The 27,923-nt window shown below is 42.9% G+C and overlaps 1 protein-coding gene across 2 annotated transcripts in view; it reads left to right on the top strand.

Annotated features, from left to right (window-relative positions):
- The first annotated feature begins 769 nt into the window (after positions 1-769).
- Positions 770-27,923, top strand: part of SLC18A1 (solute carrier family 18 member A1) — a 38,748-nt gene continuing 11,594 nt past the window's right edge. For both annotated transcript variants that reach the window (XM_055349100.2, XM_004046726.5), the window contains exons 1-10: positions 770-1,254; positions 3,229-3,475; positions 4,835-5,198; positions 5,825-5,883; positions 9,879-9,962; positions 11,186-11,278; positions 12,788-12,877; positions 13,135-13,178; positions 19,193-19,253; positions 19,336-19,431. In XM_055349100.2, the coding sequence (XP_055205075.2) occupies positions 3,352-3,475; positions 4,835-5,198; positions 5,825-5,883; positions 9,879-9,962; positions 11,186-11,278; positions 12,788-12,877; positions 13,135-13,178; positions 19,193-19,253; positions 19,336-19,431 (1,015 nt within the window). In that variant the 5' untranslated portion in view covers positions 770-1,254; positions 3,229-3,351. The remainder of the gene's footprint in view (positions 1,255-3,228; positions 3,476-4,834; positions 5,199-5,824; positions 5,884-9,878; positions 9,963-11,185; positions 11,279-12,787; positions 12,878-13,134; positions 13,179-19,192; positions 19,254-19,335; positions 19,432-27,923) is intronic.

Raw genomic sequence — 27,923 nt, 5'->3', positions numbered from 1 at the left:
GTAATTTGTTACAGCAGCAAACTATAGCAATGAATACACTCTGCTGATGTCTTTGTTTCCTATCCCTATTTCTCGCTCTAGGTTTACATTTTAAAACTGTTTCCATCTAGGCCGGGCGCTGTGGCTCCTGTCTGTAATTCCGGCACTTTGAGAGGCTAAGGCAGGAGGATCACTTGAGGTCAGGAGTTCGAGACCAGCCTGGCCAACATGGTGAAACCCTGTCTCTACTAAAAATACAAAAATTAGCTGAGCATGGTGGCATGCACCTGTAATCCCAGCTACTCAGGAGGTTGAGATTAGAGGATTGCTTGAACCTAGGTGGTGGAGGTTGCAGTGAGCCAAGATCATGCCACTGCACTCTAGCCTGGGTGACAGAGCGAGACTCTGTCTCAAAAATAAAAAAAATAAAACTAAAAAACTATTTTCTTTTTTTTTAGCGTTAAATCGAAAGTTCCCTAGTTAATTCCCACAATTAGGAGGGGCCCAACAGTTCCATAAATAGGAAACCTCTGCACTGCTCTTGCTCATCAAGTGTATTTGCTTTTTCATAAATTGTTTATGTTCTTTGAGCCACCAATGGTTTAATGTCAGAATAATATAGATCATTAGAGCCTTTCAAGATCCCACAATGAACTGCACTTTCTCCTGTAGTTAACCATCCAGTCATCCATGCAAGAAATATTTATTGGATGCTACCATGTATCAGGCACTGAGCCAGTATTGAGATGTGAAGACACAGTGCATAATCTAAGCCTTTACAGAGGCCGTTGATGTTGGGTTTTTATGGCTTGAGAACAACATACATTGTTTCTTTCCAGGAAGCTAATTGGGGTACGTGGAGCCTCTTTGACTAAGTAGCAAGGAACAGGAACTGCACACTGGTTCCATCTTGGCTTCCAATTTGTATTCAGACCCAGGCAATAGTTAAAGAGTTCGATGATAGATAAGCACAGATGCAAAACAGTGCAGTCCAGTGCCTCTTTGCTTAGGCTAATATCTGCCCTCTCTTTATCCTCTCCAGCCCTGCCTTCCTGCCTTTGACGCAGGGAGCTAAGGGTCTGAATGAACCCTGTTGGAGGTTGCAATTAAATCTTTGTGGACAAAGGCACACACACGCACACATACACAGAATCCTCAGATAACAGGAGGCAATAAATCCAACAGCACATCCACGTTCAGAGAACAGTGTCCCTGCTGTCTTGCTCACAGCTGCCAATACCTCACTGAGTGCCTCACACCAAGATGGGCTCCAAGGTAAGATTTTTCTCTCTCTGGACAAATTTAATCTTTCCTTGTGATTTGTGTCTCTGTCAGAGGATTTTGACTGTTAAGTAAAGTTTACTATTGATTTGTTGGCAAATTCCTGGTTTTGTTTGTTTTTGTTTTGGGATTTGGGTGTGTGTGTTTCTCTCTCTTTGTAGTACTTACTTCATTCACTATGTTTTTTAATTTTCCATGGCCTGTCTTTTATTCTTATCCATACATATCCTAAGTCAATTTGTATTCAGAAATACCTCATTTATACAGAGAAATGAAGGATCTTAAGTAATTGCATGCATTTACTGGTTAAAACTTAACTGAGAATTTGGTTCACTTAGGACCTTGGTCACATTAATCTGTAGTAGTCAGAGGGTTCTTCCAGCCCTGGGCTTAGAACAGAGTACCTCAGTGTTTGGGATACTCCCAACACCTGAGGCTGACTATTGAATTTCAGTGATAATCATTTAAAATTATTTACTTCTTTAATTACAAAAGTAGCTCATTATTGAATATTTAGAAATACACAGAAGATAACTGAAGTCATTGATTATAAATAACTGGCATTTGAGTATCTCTCTACTCTCTCAAAAATGTGCCCATATATTTATATTTAGACAATTGAGATAAAGCTGAAAACACAGTTTAATTTCCCTTTTTTACTTAACATTATAGTAATAGTATTTTCTGTATCATTAAAATTATTTGAAAATATAATTTTTAAGAGCTGCTTAATAATCCATCATTAACATGTTTGACTTTTTTCACTAAGAAAAATAATTCTGCAATTGATCATTTTGAGTATAAGTCTTTGGATGCATCTATGACCTTTTTTTTTTTTAGGATGGGTTCTTTGAAGTAGAGTTACTAAGTCAAAGAGTATACAATTTTTAGGGCCCGATAGATTTCATGATGGTAATGTATTTTAAAATTTAAATGAGTGATATTGTTGATACCGCAACAGAAGCCACGTCAAAGAAAATGAAATTCTCCCCAGAAACTCTTATTACTTGAAGTTTGACAAGGTACTGTGACTTAATGCTGACTAATAATATGAAATCCTAAATAGAAAACTAATCATGAAAGTCAATATTTTATTTTCACAGATGAAGGCATCTTTCTGATCAGGGGTTTGTAGCTCAAACAAAAGAATGAGCGTGCTTCTAGAACCACAGAGGAAGGGAACATGGTAGAGGATCAGCCTGCAAGTTGAAAAGCTTGGGGTTTCATCCCAGTTTGACACTAACTGTGTAACCCCAAACAAATCTCCTAACCTCCAGAGGCTGAGGTTTCTTGTCTATGAGATGAAGGTTGGTCTACATCAGTGTTTCTCAGTGGGCAGCCCAAGTGACACTGTGCCACATGAAATATTTTGGGGTAGCACCTAGAACAAAGGCCATACTTTTTTTGCATACCACATAAAATAACTTTTTGAAACATGATATCAATATCTATGTTGCTTTTAAAAATTTTTTGAGAGTTAGGGGTCTTGCTATGTTGTCCAGGCTGGACTCAAACTCCTGGGCTCAAGATATCCTCCCACCTCAGCCTCCCAAGTAACTGAGACTCCAGGCACATCCCACCATACCTGGCAGTATCTCAATATTTTAAAAGAGTGGATCTAGAGGAAAAAGATGAAGTAAATGATAGTACAGGTAGTCCTCAGATATGACATAAACCATCAAGGTGATAGGCAAATAAATGTTGGATGTTTGAAAAACACAGGGTTAAGTGATCTGCAGAGCATCTATTTTTATCTGGATTTATATCTAGCCATTAAATTCAAGGGAAATTAATGGCTAGATATAAATTCAGACATAAATAGCTAGTAAGCGATGCTTACCAGGAAGGCATTCTGGGAACCAGGTACAGTTATTGAGATTTATAAGAAGTGAACAGTGATACAGACATGGAGATGTTTCCAAATATCATCCTACTACTTGCAACCCTTTGCACTTTTCGTTTTAATAGTGAGTTTCATTCGTCTGGGCAGACTCCCTCCCCTCTTCCATAAAGGCTGCAGGAGACCTGTAGCTGTCACAGGACCTTCCCTAAGAGCCCGCAGGGGAAGACTGCCCCAGTCCGGCCATCACCATGCTCCGGACCATTCTGGATGCTCCCCAGAGGTTGCTGAAGGAGGGGAGAGCGTCCCGGCAGCTGGTGCTGGTGGTAGTATTCGTCGCTCTGCTCCTCGACAACATGCTGTTTACGGTGGTGGGTACGTTTGGGGGTCTTTGTGCTGAGGGTTAATTTGCTGTGGGCCCCAGCAGGTAGTGTACACCCTGCTTGAGTTCAACAGTGAATCCATCTGAGAATTTTCCTTTTTATGCTCAAAAACACACAGAGTTTGTTGGGGACTGGAAAAAAAGCCCTGCAGAAAATGGAGTCTGACACTTGTCAAACACAGCTAAAAGACTCTGGAGGTTCAAAGAGCAGGAGGTCCAGAGAGGGTCTGACTGGAGAAGAGGATGGCCCGGAGCCAGAACTGGCTGTGCTTTTCTTTCTCCCCAAACTGTCTTCTGAAGGTGCTAATGACTCCAAGTGCCTCTGAGGCAGCGAGATCTTCTCACAGCGGTGCCTTTCTGGCCTCTGCTCTATAAAAACAGCATATTTTATTTGGATATCTGATTTCTTATCAAGACCTTGCCTTCCTTGTGGTTCTTTCCCTCAGAATCCTGCTATTTTTAGTTGATACTCTCCTAATCATTACATTAAGTTACACCCTTGTATAAATGGGCACTAAAAGGTTTCTCCTCTTTGGTAAAACATATGTTTTTAAAAAAGGATCTTTCTGAGACAACTTGTTAATCCAATACAATCACTTCTCATTGTTCATAGTTCTGTAGTTACAGTTATGCTCTATAAAGTCGCTGCAAACACTGAATTAGTGAATACTGAATCATTGCTCCTGGGGAAACACACACATACACACACGCACACACACACACACAAAATTATAATCTTAAATCTTAAACATCGTGGCACATCGTGTTTTCTTTATAAAAGAGAAAAAGAAGTTCAGAAGTGTTAAGTGACTTGCCCAAGGCCTCTCCACTAGCAGGTGCCAGAGTTGGGATTCAAACCCTGTCCAGGGGTCCCAGAGCTGAGGCTCCTCTGACAACCCTGCCCTTCCTCCTCCCATCCCCTCCTCTGGCCAGGTCTGTGTGAGAGCTGGACATGTCTGTGAAACGTCATGGTAGCTCAGTGTGTGTTGGTTTGGGGGGTTACATGTCAATCTAAGCGAGTAGGAGAGTTAGCCAATGTGGAAACCATGAACAATGAGGACTAACTGTATAAGGTCAGAATTTAGCTACTTTAGCTAATAGGATAACTTGGGCAGGCACAGTCTTTTAGTAGGTTTTAACCATGCCACTCCAGACACCAGCCTTGGGCATAAGGCTGAACCTCATCATAGTCCCCTGATCCTAGTAGTGGTAAGATGACATCTGTCCTTAGCCCCTGTCACCTGTCCTCCTTGACTTTCAGTAGAATTGACATCTGTCCTTAACCCCTTGAGTTTCAGTGGTAAGATGACATCGGTCCTTAGCCCCCATCACCTGTCATCTTTGACTTTCAGTGCCAATTGTGCCCACCTTCCTATATGACATGGAGTTCAAAGAAGTCAACTCTTCTCTGCACCTCGGCCATGCCGGAAGTTCCCCACATGCCCTCGCCTCTCCTGCCTTTTCCACCATCTTCTCCTTCTTCAACAACAACACCGTGGCTGTTGAAGAAAGCGTACCTAGTGGAATAGCATGGATGAATGACACTGCCAGCACCAACCCACCTCCAGCTACTGAAGCCATCTCAGCTCATAAAAACAGCTGCTTGCAAGGCACAGAATTCTTGGAGGAAGAGAATACCCGGGTCGGGGTTCTGTTTGCTTCAAAGGCTGTGATGCAACTTCTGGTCAACCCATTCGTGGGCCCTCTCACCAACAGGTATCTCACTGGGTGCAGTGCCCCGCAGGGTACACAGGAGTAGGAGGACTAGAAAAGCATAGAAAGGGGGTTGGAAGGGAAAAAGAAGAAATACTCGCTTGTATGGTTCCCCAGGGGAGTCAGCTATTTGGAAAGCTCGTTACTCAAAGAATAACATGTTACTGATGAAATGTTACGGGATCAGATTTTCTTAGTGATATATTGAGTATTGAGTACCAAGAAGAGAACCATGAACAGCAGTGTGCTGTGAAGTTATATCAGTGACCTGGAGCATGGCTTGAATGGGAAAAGGGTATGAATGGGACAGTCCTGTTGTAATCTAGAGTACTGGCTTCCCAGGAGTTGTATTTAGGATTATTCTGATATTTTCAAGAGATATACACTCTACCTAGGCTATCCTTTCTGGAAATGAGAATTTTGGCCCTGATCTGTGGTCATATCTGCATGTTAGTTTGTTTGCTCATACTCATCCACATGCCCTATTTCATCTCCACACTACATTCAGAGGCATGTTTTACCATACACCCAAATAGCTGCATTTCTGCTCCCACTTACATTTAAAAATGTAGTCCAAGTATGTGAGTGCCTGTTGGAATTGTATCTTTTTTTTTTCAATTCCCTTTTAGGATTGGATATCATATCCCCATGTTTGCTGGCTTTGTTATCATGTTTCTCTCCACAGTTAGTAAGTAATTTGCTTCCTCTTTTCTTCCCTTCACTGATTACCTTTGATTTTATCAAGTGAATGCGGTGTGGATAGCAGGGTAACCTAGAATGTAATTAGGCATCTGACTAAACAGACTGGAATATTGGTTTAAATGCTCTGCTGTTTTTGGTATGTGGACTAGAACAGTAGTGACAATTCAGTCTAGTTGGAATTGGCCTATTCTGCTACAGAAGAACAGATATTTTATTCACTTCACTTCACCTGGACATAATGAGAGCTGTTTGAATATGTATGCTACGGTGTGTGTGTGTGTGTGTGTGTGTGTGTGTGTGTGTGTTATGTATGCGTCAGTAATTCCTTGAGCAAGTTTAATACAAACTTTCCATCTATGAGAAGCAATGATATTATTTTGTTATGCCATGGTAAAGGGCAACTCACAAAAAAACGGAAATTGGACAATAACATCTGGAAAATTCCAAAAAGCCTACTGCTTTTCAGTTAAGGGCTTTAAAGGTTAAGCTTAGAAAAGTAAATTTGCTAAAGAAACAAGAAAGAGAAAGACAAATACTCTATCCAGGATCAGCTAAATGTTTCTAATAAAATGGAGATGGGATAAACACAGTACATGAGAAAAGTAAGTCTGGAAATTGATGCTGAGAAGTAAAGGAAGAAGGAATGAAAAGGGTTAGCGTTAGCAGGTTAAGGCAGGGGAAGGCAGCCTGTGGATCCAGCCTTGGTTCCCGATGGCCCTGCTGATCCTCTGCTCTCCAACAACACACCTCCTTCTCCCTCGCGTTTTTCTTTCTTTCTTTTTTTTTTTTATTATACTTTAAGTTCTAGGGTACAAGTGCACAATGTGCAGGTTTGTTACGTATGTATACATGTGCCATGTTGGTGTGCCGCACCCATTAACTCATCATTTACATTAGATATATCTCCTAATGCTATCCCTCCCCCGTCCCCCGACTCCATGACAGGCCCTGGTGTGTGATGTTCCCCTTCCGGTGTCCATGTGTTCTCTGTTCAATTCCCACCTATGAGTGAGAACATGCCTCTCATTTTTCTTATTACCTTTCTGTTCCTTGTCTACTTTCTCTCTTTCTCTTCCTCAACTTTTCTTCTTCCCCAGCACAGAACTTGATTCCTAGCAACCCAATATTTAACAAGAATTTGTTGCATTCTGGGCTGGAAGGCTGCAAAGTGTAAGAACTTGAGATGTGAGGTTCTCTCTGAGAACTACGTCTTGTTTGTGAAATTTTAGTGGACTTGAAGAAAATGAAGAAATTCAAATTAGCACTGTTCATGGAACTTCTAGAAGTTCAGCCTATGTTAGACAGCAAATTTAAAAATAATAAGATGCCAGGTGCCCTATTTCATCAAATGAGGCTTAAGATTTATTCCAAACAACTTTATGCAGTGCATGTATAATGCCCAGATGGCCATAGTCACATAAAGAAGGAAAAGACATGATTCCAGCTATCAAAAGTGTATATGATGGTTGCCTGGGGAGACATGAGACGCACACTGAGAAGTAAGACAGTGCGGTGTGCTAGTGGATCTGAGATGTTTTAGCATGATATCCTTGCCTGATTCTCTGCCAAGATTTCATGTGTTAAAAGCTTTACTTTAAAAGTAAACTGTATATGTTAAGTAATTTTTGTTTAACTTATACCAAACTATATATGTTAAATAATTATTATTTCCATAGGATAGCTGTGTTGCTACATGGAGTTGGCCTAATTCTAACCAAAAGAAAATACGTTTGATGTTTAGGGTATCCTTGTCCAATGTTCTAAAAAATACTTAAAAGAGATTGTTGATGCCCGTTACTACCCCTAACCCCTCCACCCCCCAACTAGGAGCCATGCCTAATGTAATCAAGAGTGAAATGGTGGCCCATGTAAAGGGTCCAAAGTGAAAAAAATAATTGCTTTGGTCTTCCTAAATAGAATGACCAACTCTCCTGGTTTGCCTAGAATTGAGGGGTGTCTTAGTCCATTTAGCATTGCTATAAAGGAATACCTGAGGCTGGGTCATTTATATTAGAAAGAGGTTTGTTGGCTCATGGTTCTGCAGGCTCTACAAGAAGCATGACACCAGCATCTGCTTCTGGTGCGGGCCTCAGGGAGCTTCCACTCATGGTGGAAGGTGAAGGGGAGCTGGCTGTGCAGAGATGAGAGAGGAAGCAAGAGAGAGGAGAGGGAGGTGCCAGCCTTTTTTTAACCAGCAGCTCTTGAGAGAACTGTAGAGTGAGAATGAACTCACCACCAAAGGAAGACATTAAAGTATTCATGAGGGATCCTTCCCCATAACCCAAACACCTTCCACTGGGCCGCATCTCCAACACTGGGGATCAAATTTCAACATGAGATTTGGTGGGGACAAACAACCCATGTCCACACTGTAGTGAGGGGCTTCCCAGGATGTAAGACTTCCTGTTTTTGTGGGGTGTTTTGAGTTTCAGTTTTAAAAACAAGGAAGTTCTGGGCAGACCAAGATGAGTGGGTCACTCTATTCTCAAAGGACATTGGGAGAGCAGACAGAAAAGATTGGAAATAACAAAGTCTGAGAAAAGATGCTGGTGGCCAGGAAAGAAGAGACCAAGAATGTGCATCTTTGGGAGACAAGGAGAAGTTCAGTGTGATCATGTCTGCCGGGAAGTAATGGGAGAAGATTAAAAACACAACCAAAGACATTTGTAATGAATGGGCAAAGGGATTACAATTCTTCTGATTCAGACACTTCGAGGAGATTATTCTTACCCTAGGAGACATTATTCTGGAATTGGAGGTGAGACATGTCTGGACTTAACTACCCTGACCACCAGCACCCTCTGATTTAGTTTTGTGTTGCGGGAAGTCAGGGACTCTGAATGGAAGGACCTGCTGAAGCCATGACAGAAGAACATAAATCATGAAGATTTCATGGACATTTATTAGTTCCCCAAATTAATACTTTTATAATTTCTCACACCTGTCTTTACTGCAATCTCTGAACATAAAATTGTGAAGATTTCATGGACATTTATCACTTCCCCAATTATCAATACTCTTATAATTTCTTATGCCTGTCTTTACTTTAATCTCTAAATCCCATCATCTTCTTAAACTGAGGATGTATGTCGACTCAGGACCCTGTGAGGATTGCGTTAACTGCACAAATTGTTCGTAAAGCGTGTGTGTTTGAACAATATGAGATCTCGGCACCTTGAAAAAAGAATAGGATAATGGATGTGTTCAGGGAACAAGGGAGATAACCATTAGGTCTGACTGCCTGGGAGCCTGGCAGGACAGAGCCATATTTCTCTTATTGTTTTGGATGACATATTCCTGTTGATTCTCAGTTTCCTGGGTGTCCATCTTCAACAGACTGACTCTCTTCAAGGGCAATAACTAGATGTTATTTTTATTTTGCATTTGCTACAGAGTCTAGCAGAGCTGCGCATTCAGTATAATTTAATATGTGCTGATTTTGTCTGGTTAAAAGGTCGTTCAATATAAGATATAAAAAAGATCTGATTGTATCACAAGATATTATTTTCTACTCGATTCCTTTAATCCTCGAAGCACCTACTTACTGTCACTGTACTCCAGGTGATCCTGTGGGACCCAGTAATGGTAAAGACCAGATCTGGGTGTTGCACATGGACGATCCAGGAGTATGATCTAAGAACCAGTTTCCAGCCTAGGACACTGAGCTTCATGGACATCCCTCATTTCAGTGGACAGAATGTTGGGTTCTTGACAAGAGATGTACAGACTCAGCCTTCCATCTGCTGTGTGGTGACTTGGTTTACACTTCTGTGGTTTCTCAGTTTTCTTGCCATTTAAAAAGCAAAACTGAGGAGTGGGAGATTGAAAAGACAACTCAAAAAACAGGGAACAGTCATCGTGCTTTATTAAAAACATATGCATCATGACTCATATCTGCAGTATCACGGGCATGTTCTCTGGCGGCTGGGGAAGCAAAGGCAATTTGCTAACTGCGGTTATCTTGCTATTCTCTCTGCCCAGTGTTTGCTTTTTCTGGGACCTATACCCTACTCTTTGTGGCCCGAACCCTTCAAGGCATTGGATCTTCATTTTCATCTGTTGCAGGTAACACTGGCAACTCATCATGCAAACACACATGCAGGCATGCACACACACACATCTCTTACTACCTCAGATCCTATATTTACATGGAGAAATTAAGGAAAATGTCACCTGGATAGGTAGAAATTGTGATTCAGAAATAAGGGAATTGGGCTGGGCACAGTGGCTCACACCTGTAACCCCTGCACTTTGGGAGGCCAAGGCAGGAGGATAGCTTGAATCTAGGAGTCTGAGACCAACCCGGGCAACCTGGGCAACATAGTGAAAGCCCTATTTCTATTAAAAAAAAGAGAGAATAAGTTAGCCAGGCATGGTGGTGTGCACCTGTGGTCCCAGCTACTTGGGAGGCTAAAGTGGGAGGACGGCTTGAGCCTGGGTTGTCAAGGCTGCAGTGAGCCATGATTGTGCCTCTGCACTTCAGCCTGGGTGACAGAGCTAGACTCTAACTCAAAAAAAAAAAAAAAAAAAAAAAAAAGAAAGGAATGTCCATAGATCTCTGAGCCTGACGTAACTTTCTCTGCTAATATTCAGATGCAGCTAGCTCAGGTCAGAGCAAGCCTCCAGTGAAGCCATGAAGAAGGGCAGGCTTTTATTTAGTGCCACTCAATGGTCCTTTTTCTGTCCCCCTCTTAGTACTTTATAGGAATAATCATGTTAATACTACTGGTAACACCAGCACAGTTTTCAAAGTACTGGTGAATACAATATCTAATGCAATCCTATGAAGTTGGCATTTTATGTCATTTTTACCCATGGCTATGAAGGCCAGAGAGTCCAACTGCCGTACAGCACCAGCCCACGCTTTCTTCCAGGTCTGCAGTGCTTTCCTGCTCTTCCCTGGGCACCCCTGTTAAATAGAATGGTCTCTGTGTGCCTAGATTTTCCTTTCCCTGATCTGCTCTGTAACCCCTCATTTTGGGAAACGTGCTAGGAAGTGATAAAATGTTATGAAACATGGTATAATCAGACAATGGATTTTCTGTGTTATCCTTCCCAGAGGCCTTGCACTATCAACAATATTCTGAACAGGAGTGGACAATGTGGGGGCTTGGAGGACTAGGGAGGGTAGTACTTGAAAAATACTATGGGTTAAGTTTTGTAAAACCCCTCAAACTGAAACTCTAGCTAAGATTGTCACTGAAGAGATAACAGGGTGGGACCAAGGGTTCTGAGAGGCGGATAGAAGCCCCCCAGGGGGCCAGCTGCATCTGTCACTCTCTGCGCAGGTCTTGGAATGCTGGCCAGTGTCTACACTGACGACCATGAGAGAGGACGAGCCATGGGAACTGCTCTGGGAGGCCTGGCCTTGGGGTTGCTGGGTAAGTGGCACCAGCTGGAGCTCTGGGTTCGGGAGGGTGGGACTCCAGGAAGCAGGTGTTCCCGAGGTGTGGAAGACGAGTATTTTCCTTCCCTTGTTGGCCTCATCGTATTTCAACTCCTTTAGAAATATCACTGAGAAAAGGTTAAATTTCCTTCTCCTTAAGAAGCTGGGAAACACATAAACGTCAGAGAAAGGTCCGGAAGCCCAGCCTGTTGGAGGAAGTGAGCCTCCCCTGTTTAGAGGCCACTGCCTCGCCTCGGTTCCCATGCACACAGCACCGGAGCATGTCTGCTAAATCTGTTACAGGCATAATCTCTTTTATTCCTCACCACCATGAATGAAAGGAGGAATGATTATCCCCATTATAGAGATGAAAATAAGAATGGCGAAAACACCATCCAAGATCACACAGCTAGGAAACACCACAGCCAGGATACAGACTCCGATTTTCTGGGCTTGGAAACCCAAGCTCCAAACGATAAAATTACCCTTTCTTTGAGGCTCCTCCCTCATACAACTTAATTGACAAGCTACATGCTTTCACTTATTACATGCCAAGCACAGTGCCAGTACTGTAGGGTGAGAAGCCCCAGGCATAGTTCCTGCCCTCTAGGAGCTTACAAGCTCATCGAAAACAAAACACCTGAAATTTCTTCCCTGGCCTATGCCCCACCCTCTAGCCCCATGGGAAGCAGAGGAAACAGAATCCCTGTTATTTGTTAGTATCCATCAACCCAAATGCCCAAGCTAAAACCTGTGCATCTTGAAATCCTTTATCATGTCCCAAATGAATAAGCTCCGAAATGAACAAGCTTGTTAGATCCTCAACAGCCACTCCTGGCTCCTTGTCACTTCTGGGTTAGAATCTGGCAGCATCCTCCCTCTTGTGTACTCCCTCCTTCCACCACGATGCTGCCTGAACAATCTTCCTGAGCCCAGAGCAGGTGGTGTTTCTCCCCTGATGTTTCTCCATAGGCTGCAAGGCCAAGTACATGGTCATCTGCATATACAAGGTTCCTGCATATACAAGGCTCTTCTTTTCTCCTCGCAAATATTCATACTCTGCTAACACCCACTTTCTTCTTTTTCTTCTCCAACTACACACTCTTTTCTGACACCTCTGTGTTCTTCACACAAGCTTCTTCCCCTCCAGATACTCTACACTTGGCAAAGCACTCGTGGCTGCCTGAACTTCCTGGGACATTGACTGTGCTTTCATTGTATTCAACATTTTACTGTCAAACTTTCACCATGCTTTAATTATTTGTGTCCCTCCCTACACACACACACACACACACACACACACACACACACACACACTTCCTCCACTAGAAAGCGGGCCTGATGGGGACAGGGATCATGTCTCCATCTCTGAATTCCCAGAGCCTCAGGTGGAGCTTAGCCCCTAGCAGGCCTTCTGCAAATGCTCACGGGGTAAATATGGACAATTCTCACTGGAAAGGACTCATCCTCACCTCTGGAATCTGTGTCTCCTTTGCCTCTCCAGTGGGAGCTCCCTTTGGAAGTGTAATGTACGAGTTTGTTGGGAAGTCTGCACCCTTCCTCTTCCTGGCCTTCCTGGCACTACTGGATGGAGGTAAGTCACCATCAGAGCCTCCAGCAGGTGACAGCCCAGGTCAGGTTGGGAATGCATTATGTTGTAGTGTCAGTCTTCACTAAGAATGGGTGGTTTGGACATGTTTTGATGGATCAAGGACTGCCCCATTGTAGAAAAGAAAGAAGAAACTCAGGGATTTAAATTTATGCATAATAGGGTGGTAGCACTACAGCTGTTATTGGAGCCTCCAGCTAATCAGTAGACACGCTGAACTGTCTCACTTCTTTCTTTCTTAGCACTCCAGCTTTGCATCCTACAGCCTTCCAAAGTCTCTCCTGAGGTAAGCAGACACAAAGCTCCATTTCTAACAGTTATACAGGATGGCTGAATGCAGGAACCCAGGCATGCCTGCCAAACCATAAGAAGAAAAGTGAAGAGGAATAGGGTCAGCGAAAGTGAGAACTGTGTTTGGATTCCAGGATAGGGTTACATTTCAGGTAGTGTGGGGGATAGTGACGTATTTGGCTTGATGTTGGACAAAGATGGTGGAAGAGCCTTGTGCATAATCAAAGAAGCCATAGAGAATGTATATATATATATATATATTCGACACATATATGGGGTGTGTATATATATTCATGTATATCTGGAGATCTCCATATATATATATATATGTGCACACACACATGTAATTATAGCTAGGAGATAATGACATTTGGGACTGAGTATTCGGAGCTGTAACATCATCTCAGAGATGAAGGCTGTGGGGGGCCACCTAGACAACGTCTTCTGCAATAAAAGACATCCTCTGTGAATATCCCTAACTGTCATTCTGTCACAGTTAATAAATATCAGAGTTGGTACTTGTTTGACTCTAAGCCAAAAACGGCTCTGGAAAATCCATATCCCACCACGAAGGAAAAAAAGTAAGAAAGTGCATCAAGTGTAAAAAAGTTTGATCTAAAGGCCTTGACTTTGCATTCCATAGTTTGTCAAGGTATTCCGGAAGTCATGACACTAACACCTCATCATTCTTCAGGGCTTTTCACACGCCAGGAGCTCAGCTTAGTGCGCCATCTATGCTGCATCTTACACATTCCATCAAATAAGTACAATTTTTAGCCTCACTCTACAGATAATGAAATCGAGGGTGAACAGAGAAGCATCTGAAAGAATTTGAAACTATGACATAATCAATACTTTTAGAGTGCCAATTCCCCCAGAGCAGCTAGGAGCCTCCCGCAGTCTCCTGAGATGCTCTGCTCTTTACAGACTGGCTTTAGGAGTAGGATTTCTGGGTCCTGGAGAGGGAAGTCATAACCACTACCCACCCAGGACTCCTCAGGGCAAGGAGCACCAAATACCCTCTGCACAGGCTCCCAGGCCTGGCATATGCTTGGGCCCAGCACCCCTCCAGCCCTGGCCCAGGCATAGGGACACTCATCCAGGTGGTTCAGCCACTGTTTATTATTAACTGTGCAGCTCTGGTGAATTACTCAGCAAGTGAATCCAGCTTGAGATTCCAGGAAAGTGAGGCACCCATAAATATCTACTTTTTTGAGATGGAGTCTTGCTCTGTCACCCAGGCTGGAGTACAGTGGCGCGATCTCGGCTCGCTGCAACCTCTGCCTCCTGGGTTCAAATGATTCTCCTGTGTCAGCCTCCCAAGTAGCTGGGATTACAAGCACGTGCCACCATGCCCAGCTAATTTTTATGTTTTTAGTAGAGACAGGATTTCACCATGTTGGCCAGGCTGGTCTCAAACTCCTGAGCTCAAGTGATCCATCCGCCTCAGCCTCCCAAAGTGCTGGGATTGTAGGCATGAGCCACTGCACCCAGCCCATTCTCTCTCTTTTTAACAAATATACATTATTATTATTATTACTAATGTTTTGAGCCAGTTGACAGTAGATTGATTGTATCATTCCTTTACCCCTTGATACTTTAGAGCATTTTCCCTAAGAACAGGATTATTTCTTTATGTAATGTCAATGGAGCTATCAAATTCAGGAAATTTAACATTGATATAATACTTTAGTCTAATTTGCCATGCCTACTCTGATTGTGTCAATTATTCCGATAATGTCTTCCATGGAAGTCTTTTTTTCTCTAATGCAGAGCCCAGTCCATGACTGTGTAAGACATTTATGCATCACACCTCTCTAGCCTCTTTTAATCTGGAAAAGTTCTCAGCCTTTATCTTTCATGACATTGACATTTGTGACAATTATCTATAGGGTATTCCTAAATTTGGTTTGTCTGATGTTTCTTCATGATACCGTAACCTTCTGAGTTTCATGTCTGGAGGTATTTAATGCCCGTCGCCTCTCAGTGGTGATGTCCATTTTGATCACTGGGTCAAGGTGTTGTCTGGGTCTCTTGTGTAGTTATTACTTCTTCACCTGGTAACTAATACATAACCTGTGGGAGATGTTGTAAAGTCATATAAATCTCCTACTCCTCCTTAAATTTCCTTTCTGCCTAGATTTGTTATCCATTGATGATTCTTGAGTGACCCAATCTTTACTATAATGTTATAAAATACTGGTTTTTCTAGTTCACAAATTCATCCAAATCATCAGTTGGCACTTTGCTATAAGGAATAGCCATTCCTCCAAGGCAGGCGGATCACTTGAGACCAGGAGTTTGAGACCAGCCTGGCCAACATGGCAAAACCCTGTCTCTGCTAAAAGTACAAAAAAATCAGCTGGGCATGGTGGTGCACACCGTAATCCCAGCTACTCAGGAGGCTGAGGCAGGAGAATCCCTTGAACCTAGGAGGTGGAGGTTGCAGTAAGCCACTGCACTCCAGCCTGGGTGACAAAGTAAGACTCTGTCTCAAAAAAAATACTGTAAAAAACAAAAAAGCAATAGCCATTCCTTTCTTACTCTCTTTATATGTATATATTTATAAATATTTATACCAAATAGGTATATAATAATTTTATGTACATGTGATTATGTTCACAAAAAACTTAAAAAACATTTATTTATCTGATATTATCAGTGTAGAATCATGGAGTCCTATTTTTGTAGTTCATCAATCTATTTATTTACTTGTTTAATTTTTTTTTTGGAGACGGGGCCTCTTTCTGTGACTGAGGCTGGAGTGTAGAGGTGTGATCATGGCTCACTGTAGCCTCCAACTCTTGGGTTCAAGTCACCCTCTTGCCTCAGCTTCTTGAGTAGCTGAGACTACACAGGCATGCCACCACACCCAGCTTAACTTTTTATAGAGACGGGGTCTGCCTGTGTTGCCCAGGCTGGCCTTGAACTCCCGGCCTCCCGTCCTTAATTATTTTGATGCTCAAATTGTCCTAGATTTGACAAGTCAAAGCCCGTTAACTGGTTGCTGTGTCATTTTAACATACCTTCATTGTTTTTTGAGTAAAGTTTTACTTTTTGATACAAAAATATGTCCTACGTTCATCTTGTACTTTCCCTGCCTCAGCCCTGAATTCATTTCCCCAAGGAGCCCAGGTTCTGGTTAGTAGGGAATGGTGTTTAGAAACCAAACTATGGGGCCGGGCGCGGTGGTTCACACCTGTAATCCCAGCAGTTTGGGAGGCCGAGGCAGGCGGATCATGAGGTCAGGAGATTGAGACCATCCTGGCTAACACAGTGAAATCCTGTCTCTACTACAAATACAAAAAAATGAGCCAGGCGTGGGGGTGGGTGCCTGTAGTCCCAGCTACTCAGGAGGCTGAGGCAGGAGAATGGCATGAACCCGGGAGAAGGAGCTTGCAGTGAGCCAAGATCATGCCACTGCACTCCAGTCTGGGCTACAGAGCAAGACTCTGTCTCAAAAAAACAAAAAAAACAAAACAAAACAAAACAAAAACTATGGGGACTCAATGTGCTCTTTGCCATTGGGGTCACCTTGTTTCCCTGCCATCTTGATGACAGAGCTAATACACACACACGAGTTTGTACTGAGACCTCCACTTCCAGCCCAACTCCACGGGATTTTTCCCTGCTTGCCCCATTCCATACATGTATTCTTCTTCTTTCAAAGTAAGAAATTTGTCTCCCCCATTATACAAATAGGTGAAACACCTATTATACAAATAGCTGAAACACCTATTATACAAATAGGTGAAATACCTATTATACAAATAGATTAAAAAATTTACTTGTATAATTCTATAATACTTACCCATGCCATTACAAAAAACAAAGCTACCAAGAAATATTCAAGACTTTTTCAGTTCTTTTTCCCTTAGACTTAATGAATATAGCCAAATACTGTATCTAGAAATTACCGTACTTCCATTAGTTCTTTTTTCCACCTTTAGTGTGATTATATAATGCATGATACATTTGAAATTCATTTGCATCCATTTGTGGGGTTTTTTTTTGGCATTTAGTTTTAGTTTTTTTTCTCCATTCTGGCTAATTATCTTAGCCTGTTCAAGCTGCCAGAACAAAATACTACAGATTGCATAGCTTAAACAACACATATTTATTTTCTCACGACTCTGGAGGCTGAACGTCCATGGTCAAGGTACTGTTGAGGGTTGGTTTCTGGTGAGGCCTCTCTTCCTGGCTTGCAGACAGCCACCTTCTCAGTGTGTCCTCACATGTCCTTTACTCAGTGTGCATGCACAGAGGAAGAGAGCCCTGATGTCCCTTCCTCTTTTAATAAGGAAAACAGTTTTTCAGATTAGAGCCCCCACTCTTATGACCTCATTTAACCTTAATTACCTCCCTGAAGATACTGTCTCCAAACACAGTTGTATTAGGTTAGGACTTCAACATACTAATTTGACTAAGGTGGGGGGACTCCATTCAGCCCATAACACTAAAATAATTTTTTTTTTAATATATAGGACATTACCACCTAAAAGTCAAAATTATTCAAAAAGGTGTACTCAGAAAGTGTCAATCCCTCCAGTCTTTCTAACCCTCCCCCTCTCCCATCCCTACCACTCGTAGGTAACCAATTTTAATGCCTTCTGGTTTGTATTTCCTGTGTCTTAGTGTTTTTTCCTCAAAATAAATCGCTTATGTGTTTTCTTATTTTTTCCCTTTTCTATTACATGAAAGGCAGCACACTATGTATTCTTTTTTTGCATTCTCCTTTTTTTCTCAATAATATGTCCTGAAAATTACTCTACTAGTTCACAGAATCTTTCCTTATTATTTTCCACCTGTGTGGTATATATATATATATACACACACCCAATTGTGTATGTGTACACAATGGTACACAATAGTGTGTCTGCCATATTTTATTCCATCTCCTCTGTTTAGGTAGTTTTCAGTATTTTATAGTTATAAATAGTGCTGTAATTTGCATGACTGCATGTTTATAGTGTTGGCATTAATCTTTAGAGTCAATTCCTAGAAGTGGGACTGTTGGGTCAAAGGGTTTATTGTGCTTTTAAATGTATATTTTAACGATTTACATCAGTTTCTTTACTTCGAATAATAATTGGGTAAGCGAATGATCTTTTTAGTTTTAGGATCTCTAAATTTATCAATCCACTATTGTGTGTATGCAGAGAGGGTTATCATACCAAAATGATCCAATCTATTACAAGATAGAATGTAGTAAACACCATGAAGGATTAGGACATAGTGTTCAGGATGTTTGGAAGAGAGAGAAGCCCCAGCTACTGAGTCAGGGAGCACTCTGGAAAAGAAGGAGCCATTTAAGCTTGACTTTAAAGAGTGGGTAGAACATGGAACTACGGAGAAGCTCAGAACGTGTAGTTTAGGCAAAGGCAATAATGACGGCTGAGGGACTGCTGGGATGCATGGAAAGAGGGTGGGGCGACCAAGTTTAGATGAGAGCGTGTCCTGATGAGAGTGGGTCCTGGATGTTTAGGCTGTATTTTAACCCTGCTTCTTCTACCTTAGTTCAGTGTGGCTCAAAATGATCAGAATGAAGAATTCAGAATACTTGAGAGGCTTTCTGAGTTATGGCTTCTGTGCTTGCTTTTGGGATTTGGTGCTCTGCCTGTGGTTCTCCCAGGACAAATATTAGTACCAGGGAGATCTAGTGGAAACCAGGAGTCCAGACATCTATTGTCCAACCCTGACCTTGCTACCAATCCACTCTGACCTTGTTGATGGTCACGTGAAGGCAGGAATCATGGCTGGAATATGTTGCTTCTCTATCTGTGACTATTACAGTGCCTACCTTGCACACAGGATGGGTCCTGCCTCCAGCTTCCTCTGTGGCATCAGACAAGTCACTTTCTCTCCCTGTACTGGGGTTCCTGGTCTCTGCAGTAAAGGAGCTACTGTAGATGGTCTCTAAGCCCATAATTGTACTTTCTCAGATTCTGTGAAAACAGGAGAGATGTATGCACTGTACAAATGGACATTTTTTGTTATCCATGTTCTCAGAGTGCCAAGGGGACTCCCCTCTTTATGCTTCTCAAAGACCCTTACATCCTGGTGGCTGCAGGTAAGCTGGCGATGACCTCCCATTGGGCGGGGAGTGTCTGGGCTTCAAGCAGCCACGGCTGCTCACAGAACGGTCTCCCCAGGGTCCATCTGCTTTGCCAACATGGGAGTGGCCATCCTGGAGCCCACACTGCCCATCTGGATGATGCAGACCATGTGCTCCCCCAAGTGGCAGCTGGGTAAGTGACCTCAGCCCCCCCGCTCAGGGCCTGGCAGGAGGAGGTGGGTGCCATGAGTCCTTTCATTCAGTGTCACACAGGGACAACATGCTTCCTTTGTAGAATGACCTCCCACATCCACACCCATGAATCAAGCCCAAGCGGGTGTGTGGTCCCTCAGAGAAGCAGTCTGAGAAAGGGGAGGGTGGGAGAGGATGAAAGGGGCTATGGAGAGGTCACATACCTAGCTGTGTAGTAGGATGATTAATGATTTCCAGTCCAAAGATTCAGGTTTTGGTTTCAGCTTCTTTGATTTTCTGTGAAAACTTGTGCAGATGCCTTAAACCCTCTGAGCATCACTTTTCTCATTGCTAAAATGAGCATCAAAATACTATCCAGTTCAAGAGAAATTGGATGAATAAATGACATATGAGGTGAAAATGCTTTGTACCCTGTACAATATTAATGTGCACCATTACCATCCACATTCTTCTCCCTTCAGCTCCTCATCCTCAAGACTACCCTTTGGTTATCTTTTTTACCTCTAAAAAGGAGTGTATGTAGCACTCACTTATGAAAAGCTATGGGCCCAGGAGAGAGGGTTCCAGCTTCCTTTGTTCATGCAGCGACTTAGAGAGGAGCTTGGAGAGGAGGATCTAGCCCTTCCCAGGAACCCTGAGGAAAGAGGACAGGGAAGGCTACGTGCAAATTGCTCCATCACTGCAGGGAGGAGAGGCTTACGGGGCCAGAGGGGAAGCTGATAAGAACATGATATAGTTCAGCATGCAATAAAAAGCACTAAATCTAATTTTGGGGGAACAATTCTAAGCAAGACTCCCAGCTGCACTCCTAGTGCCAAATTGAATTTTTATGGGTTGCAAGTGCTTTTGACCATGATGATTAATTGAGTTAGTCGGTATTCAGTGCAGATAATTCATCTCCTGCCCTAAGGCTCTGGCCACTCAGGGTCTCGATACTAGTGAGCAGCTACAACACAGAGCAGCTCCTCCCCAGCAGCCTAGGGACCATTCTCAGTTGCCAGTTACCAATTACCCAGTTACCAGTCACTCAGTTACCACCATCTTTTACAGCTTCCTCAATGCTATCTGGTCTGTAAAGTCTGACATCAAAGGTTGTCCAACAACTACATCAGAATCACCTAGAGAGCTTGTTAAAACTCTGATTGCTGGGAGACAGTAGGCAATTTAGTCAAAACAAGTTTTCATCCCTAGTAAGTTTGCAGGTGATGCTAATATAGCTGGTCAGTGATCACACCTAGAAAATCGCTGCTGTACACGAACAGCATCCCTCAAGGGTGTTGGGAGCAACAAAGGAGTCCATGCTTTTGAAAGTAATGTGTAGTCTGCCTCTGAGTGCTTGCTATGTGGCCCACCATATACTAGGTAGCATCACCAAGGGGAGGAAATAGCCCAGGTCCACCTGGGTTTGAATCCTGACCACGTCACTTACTGATTGTGACCTTGGATAAGTTATTTAACCTCTTTGACCTCTGATATGGTGTGAATGTGTCCCCCAAAATTTATATGTTGCAAATTGAATCCCCAGTGCAATAGTCTTGAGAAGTGGCACCTTTGAGAGATGATGAGATCATGGGAGCACCCTCATGAACGGATTAAGGCCATTATCATGGGAGTGAGTTTGTTATAATAAAAGGGGAGTTCAGCTCCCTTTACCTCTCTCTCATGTGTGCTCTCTCTCCATGTGACCCCCTTTGGCCATGTTATGATCCAGCAACCAGGCACTCCCCAGATGGCCAAACAGACGCTAGAGGCTTGCCTTTGAACTTCTTAACCTCCAGAACCCTGAGCCAAATAAATCTCTTTCTTTGATAAATCATGCACTCTGGTATTCTGTTATAGCAGCAGAAAATGGACTAAGACAGAAAATGGGTAATGAGAAACAGGGCTGCTGCTATAACATATACTTGAAAATATGGAAGCAGCTTTGGAACTGGAAAATTGGTAGAGGCTGGAATAATTTGGAGGAGCAGGCTAGAAAGAGCCTGTATTGCTGTGGTTAAGGCATTAAGGGTGATTCTGGTGAGGGCTCAGAAGAAGAGGAGAGCTGTAGAGAAAGTCTGAATCTTTTTAGACATTGGTTAAGAGGTTGTGACCAGAATGTTGATAGAAATATGGACAGTAAAGCTCATTCTGATGAGGTCTCAGATAGAAATGAGGAACAAGGTATTGGACACTAGAGTAAAGGCCATCCTTGTTATACAGTTACAAAAAACTTGGCAGACTTGTATCCATAACCTAGGACTTTATGGAATGAAGAACTTAGAGGCAATAAACTAGGATATCTGGCAAAAGAAATATCTAAGCAGCAAAGCTTCAGGCTGCTTTGTGGCTGTTTTAACTGCATGTATAGTGACATGTGAAAGCAAAGAAATGACTTAAAGGTGAAATTTATGGTTAAAAGAGAAGCAAAACAGAAAGACTTGGAAAATTTGCTGCCTGGCCTTGGAAAGAAGGAAAAGGCATCTTTAGGAGAGCACACCAAGAGTGTGGCCAAGCACCTAAAGTGATTAGTGTGGATAAAAGGGAGCCAGGCACCATTTATTAAGACTGTGGGAGAAAGACCCCAAAGGAATTTTAGAGACCTTTGAAGCTGTGCCTCCCATTACTGGCCCAGAGATATAGGAGGGCAGACTGGTTTGGGAATAAGCCTGGGGCACCCTCCATGGGCTCACTGCCCAGGACCACCTTGGGACTCTGCTCTCTGTGTTTCAGCGCAGTGCCCCTCAACTGTGCCAGCCATGGCTCAAGTGGGCCCAGATGTGGCCTGGCCTCCCACTCTAGTGGGTGCAAGTGGTAAGCCTTGGTGGTGACTATGTGGTGCAAATTTTGCACGTGCGCAGAGTGCAACAGCTATGGGTGCATGACTTCTTCCACCTAAATTTCAAAAGATGTCATGCACAGCCACTTCCAAGATCACGGAACTGTAGGGGCACTAGCATGGTGGCCTGCAAGCACAAGACTCCAACCCATGATTGCTGCTGGGTGGACTGAGCCCAGAAAGACCATAGGGATGGGGCTGCCTGATGCCTTACGGGTCCAAACTCCACTACAGTGTGCCCAGGATTTTGGACATGGAGTCAAAGGCAATTATTCTCCAGCTTTAAGACATAATATTGTTTTCGATTTTGGGTTTTGGACTTTCATGGGACCTGTTACCCCTTTCTTCTTCCCTGTTGCATGCTTTTGAAATGAGAATGTCTATTCTATCTTTGTTCCACCATTATTTTTGAAAGTAGATAAATTATCCCTTGGTATCCATAGGAAATTGGTTCTAGGACTCCTCACGGATACCAAACTCAAAGGATGTTCAAGTCCCTTACATAGAATGGCATCGTATTTGCATATAATCTACACACATACTTCCATGTACTATAATCATTTCTCAATGACTTGTAACACCTAATGCAATGGAAATGCCATGTAAATAGTTGTTAAACTGTATTGTTTTCTTTTTTGTATTATTTTTGTCTTGTATTGTTATTTTTATTTTTTTTCCTCAAATATTTTTGATCTGCGATTAGTTGAATCCAAGGATGTGAAACCTGCAAATACAAAGGGCCAAGTATAATTTGTTTTGATTTCACATGCTCACAGCTGGAGGGAATTTGCCTCAGGATTAATCGTACCTTGAATCTCACCCATATCTAATTTAGACAAGACTCTGGATTTTGGACTTTTGAGTTTACACTGGAACCACTTAAGACTTCTGAAACTATTGGGATGGATTGAATGCATTTTGCATTGTGACAAGGACATGAATTTTGGAGGCCGAGGGTAAAATGCTATGTCCTCTAAAATTTGTGTGTTGGAAACTTAATCCCCAATGCAACAGTGTTGAGAAGTGGAACCTTTAGTAGGTGATGAAGTCCTAGGGGCACCACATTTATGAATAGATTAAAGCAATTATCATAGGAGTGGGTTAGTCACAAAAGGGGGGAGTTTGGCCCCTTTTTCTTTTCTCTCTCAAATGCCCTTTCTCCATGTGATACCCTTCGGCTGTATTATGACCCAACAAGAAGTCCCTCACCAGATGGCCAAGCAGATGCTGGTGCCATGCACTTGCGATTCCCAGCTTCCAGCATTGTGATCCAAATACATCTTTTTTTCTTTATGAATTACCCAGTCTGTGGTAATATGTTACAGCAGCAAAAATAAAACAGACTAAGACCAGCTCCAGTTTTTTAATTTGTAAAAAAGTAGATATTTTTTGGAGTCATTTTCATCTGGAATCCTAAATGGATTAGCCCAGTGCGTGGAATACCGGATACTATCAGTAAATAAAAAATTATTTGTACAATTTTACTTTAAACCATTTTGATAGTCACAAAATGTGTAATCCCTCACCCCTTAGAGATTCACTGTGAAAAACAGATGTTTTTCATGCAGGGGTCATGTATCTATAAATACATATTCTGGAGCACCTATTTTGCACAAAATACTGCTAAAATGTAAGCTATAATCAGATCCTGAAGAACAAGCAACGTGGATTGAGAAAAATCTAATTAAGGAAATTTTACACCATTCAAAATGATGTCAAGGAGGTGTATCTAGGAGGCTGTAGGCTTCCTAGAGGTGCTTACTTCCACATACTAGATAAACAATTGAGTAGTTTTAATTTTTTTAAGCAATTAAATATAAACGAATGGGTACAGTTTGCAACAGATTGCCACCTGTCCAGATAGCCTACACAAATACACTAAGGTGTGCTTACTTCTACTCCATAGAAGAGAATATTAAAAGCAAACAAGTTGTCAGCCAATAAATGGTTGATTGTTGACTTTTAATTTAATTGTAATTGCCATGGTATTTTTTGTTAGCCTGCACTGTTTTTTTCTAGGTATAGAGAGGGATTAAAAGGGCTGGTGAGATCCAGACAAACTCACTCTGCTGATCTCAAACAGTCCCTTATACCAGAGCCATCTGTGCTACCACGCTGGGGATGTGGCATAGTGGAAACACTTGGAGTTAGAGTGAGTTGGCCTGGACTCAAGTCCTGACATGTCACTCACGAGTTATGATGATAATAATCAAGACCATTGCTTGTAGGGCCCTTACTCTGCAACAGGCACGATGCAAAATGTTTGATATGCACTATTTTGTTTAAACCTCACAACTGGCCTGTCTGGTAGAAATTATGATTATCCCCATATTTCAGAGATTTCTTTTCTTTTCTCTTATTTTTTTTTTTTTTTTTGGCAGCTGCAACATTTAATAGAGCGAAAACAGAGCTACCATATAATGGGAGGGGGCCCAAAGGGAATTGCCACTGCTGGCTGGAATGCCTGGGGTTTATATCCCAATCATTGTCCCTCCCTCTGTGCTCTTGGGTGATAGATTATTTGATTATTTCTTTACCTCCTGCTTTTAGCGTAATTGGTATTTTAGTGAGCTCTCTTTACTATGTGATTGGTCAGGTGTGAGCTGAGTTACTAGCCCCTTGTTTAAAGGTGGGTGTGGTCACCTTCCCCAGCTAGGCTTAGGAATTCTTAGTTGGCCTAGGAAATCCAACTAGTCCTGTCTCTTAGTACCCCCTCTCAACAGGAAAACTCAAGTGCTGTTGGGGAGGTTGGCTGATGACCGCTCTAACTGCCTCCTGCCGAACTGGGGCATAGTAGGGGTCATGCAGTTGAAAGTTCCTTGGGAGGGGTGCTTTCGATGTCATCAACATTGGAGCATGGGCTAGCAGGCCAGTCCAGGGGTCTGTAGTAGATCTTAGTCACAGACTGCATCTGGGGCTCCATTTGAAGAACCGTTTATAGTTTTACAGCTTCAATTCTGGAAGAGACAAACTTAACCAGGAGGTTAAGATACAGAGATTGAAATGTATAGCCTAAAGTGCAGCGGGAGGTACATCCAACAGTTAGTAGGATTTTGGCCTAGGTTCCATCGAGCCTAGTGAGGGTGGTATTAAATAGGCTTACCAGGCAAGTATGGGTACAGAGGGTCTTCAAAGGCATGCAAGAATAGACAGTCAGGATGTACAGGGATGTAGAAAAAGGCATCCTTAAGGTGCAGGACTGTTAGCCACTCTGCTTCCTCTGGTATTTGGGAAAGCAGAGTATAAGGGTTAGGTACAGCTTGGTATAGAGGGACAATAGCCTCATTGATAATCCTGAGATCTTGCACTAACCTCCACTGTCCATTGGGTTTCTGTACTCCTAAAATTGGAGTACTGCAGGGGCTGTTGCATAGTTTTACTAGGCCTTGGGCTTTTAGGTCCTTAACAATCTTTTGGAGTCCTTGTTGGGCCTCAGGTCTTAGGGGTACTGCCTTTGGTAGGGAAAGGAGGTGGAATCCTTTAGTTTAACTTGGACGGGACGGGCATTCTTCGCTCCTCCATATTGTCCTTCTGTTGCCCAGACTTCAGGATTAATTCCCTCCTCAAGCAGGGCACAACAAATAGGTGTTCCTTCTGTATGTTCAGGTGTATAATGGCCCCTGCTTTTGCGAGAATGTCTCTCCTTAACAAAGAAGTGGGGCCTTCAGGCATAATTAGAAAGGCATGTGAAAAGAGCAAAGTTCTCCAGTCACAACTTAGTGGCTGGGAGAAGTATCTAGTGACTGCCTGTCCTAGGACCTCTCAGATAGTGACAGATCTGGAGGACAGTTGTCAGGGACAGGAGAGTAAGACTGAGAAGGCTGCACCAGTGTCTAGGAGACAGTAAACCTCCTGGCCCTCAAAGGTCAAGCATACCCAAGGCTCTGTGAGGGTGATGACATGGGCTGGCGCTTGCCCTGGGCGCCCTCAGTCCTGCTGCTGGATCATCTGTTAGTGGCTTCTGACTCAGAGGACCTTCATCCCCTGGGGCAGTGGGCCTTCCAGTGATTCTCTTGACATAAGGGGCATAGATGAGGGGGTGGCTTATTTCTATTCGGACAATCTTTTTTAAAGTGTCCTTGTAGACTGCACTAGAAGCAAGCCCTATTAGGCATTTGATTTGCCCAGGCTTTCCATATTCCGGAGCCTCCAAAGTCCACTTGCCGAGGGACATGGCTAAAGGGGTGGCCTTCTTTTTCTCCCGTTTGTCCCATTCCACCTGCTCCTCCTGATCTCTATTATAAAAAACTGAGGTTGCCAAGTTCAGTAGGGTTTCTAAGTTTTGCTCTGGGCCTAAGGTGGACTTTTGAAGTTTGTTTCTAATATCTGCAGCTAACTGAGTGATAAACTTATCCTTTAAAATTAGTTGGCCTTCAATAGAGTCAGGTGACAGAGAGGTATGCTTCCTCAATGCCTCCCTTAGTCTCTCCAGAAAGGCAGTAGGATTTTCTTCCTTTCCCTGTGTTATAGTGGATATCACTGAGTAATTCATAGCCTTCTTCCTAGTTTTCCTTAGTCTTTCTAGCACGCAAGTTAGCAAATGTCTGCGGCACCAATCTCCATGTTGTGATTCTGCATCACAATGAGAGTCTACACTGGGAACTGCCTACTGGCCTGTGGGGAATCGTTCTCTTTCCTCTGTTGTCACCCTATCATTGACCTGACTGAGATACCAGAGATCGCCAAACTCTCAGGCTGCAATTATAGCTGCCCTTCTTTCATTTGGGGTTAGTGTCTGATCTAGCAGTGACATTATATCTCTCCAGAATACATCTTAGGGGCGTTTTTGCCTTGGGGAAAACGTTTCCCATCTGAAAAAAGAACATGAGGATGCCAGCACCCCTAGTCATTTTCCAATGAGCATTAGTCCTATAGTGTCCTGTATGGTCCTAATGCTTATTCCTTTCCAGGGTGTGTAACCACCCATGGACATCTGCTTACCGGATTAGTTATGCTCACCAGTGTAGCAGTCCTGCACCTGTTTTCCTGCCTTTCTTGACCACAAAGAAAGGAGTCCGGGCTGCTGGATTCTGGTGGTCCGTTACCAGCGTGCCCAACATTGCCTTTGCAATCAGGGGTGAGTTCTTGAGCTGGGTTGTGCAACTCAGTTGCCCCATCAAGATGCATTCCCATAAACAACAATTCTTATGCAAATTCATTTCAGAGAGGGTGTAGGTAACCCTTTGAGTCAGGATTGAGATAGAGTTTTTGCGCACTAGGGCATTTGTCCTTCTTTTCCTTTGTAGGAATACACCCTAATTATTGATCTTAAACTTTTTGTTGCCCCGGATTAAGTCCTTTTGGGTAAGAAATATGAGAGATGGATCCTGTTTATCCTGTGTGCATTTTTCCTAAAAGAAGAAGAGCAAGGAGAAAAAGATGGGCTTACTGGTTTTGTAAGTACTTTAAGGCTTGGCTGAATGCAAACAGCTCGCACCTTTGAGCAGACCAATTATTAGGCAATTTTCCCAACTCTGCTTCTGCAAGAGTTTCCTTATCAATTACTGAATACCCATTACGGTTTTTTCCCTCAGTCACCCGGGAGGAACCATCTATCTTCCTGTCCTTAAGGGGCTACCTCCTGAGTCTGGTCAGACCTTCGTATGGTAATTAAGATTAAAATCCCCTGTTAGGAAATTGGCTGAGTTAAGGGA

Source organism: Gorilla gorilla, chromosome 7, assembly GCF_029281585.2.
Source record: "Gorilla gorilla gorilla isolate KB3781 chromosome 7, NHGRI_mGorGor1-v2.1_pri, whole genome shotgun sequence".
NCBI classification, from domain to species: Eukaryota; Metazoa; Chordata; class Mammalia; order Primates; family Hominidae; genus Gorilla; species Gorilla gorilla.
This window is presented reverse-complemented; position numbering and strand designations above follow the sequence as displayed.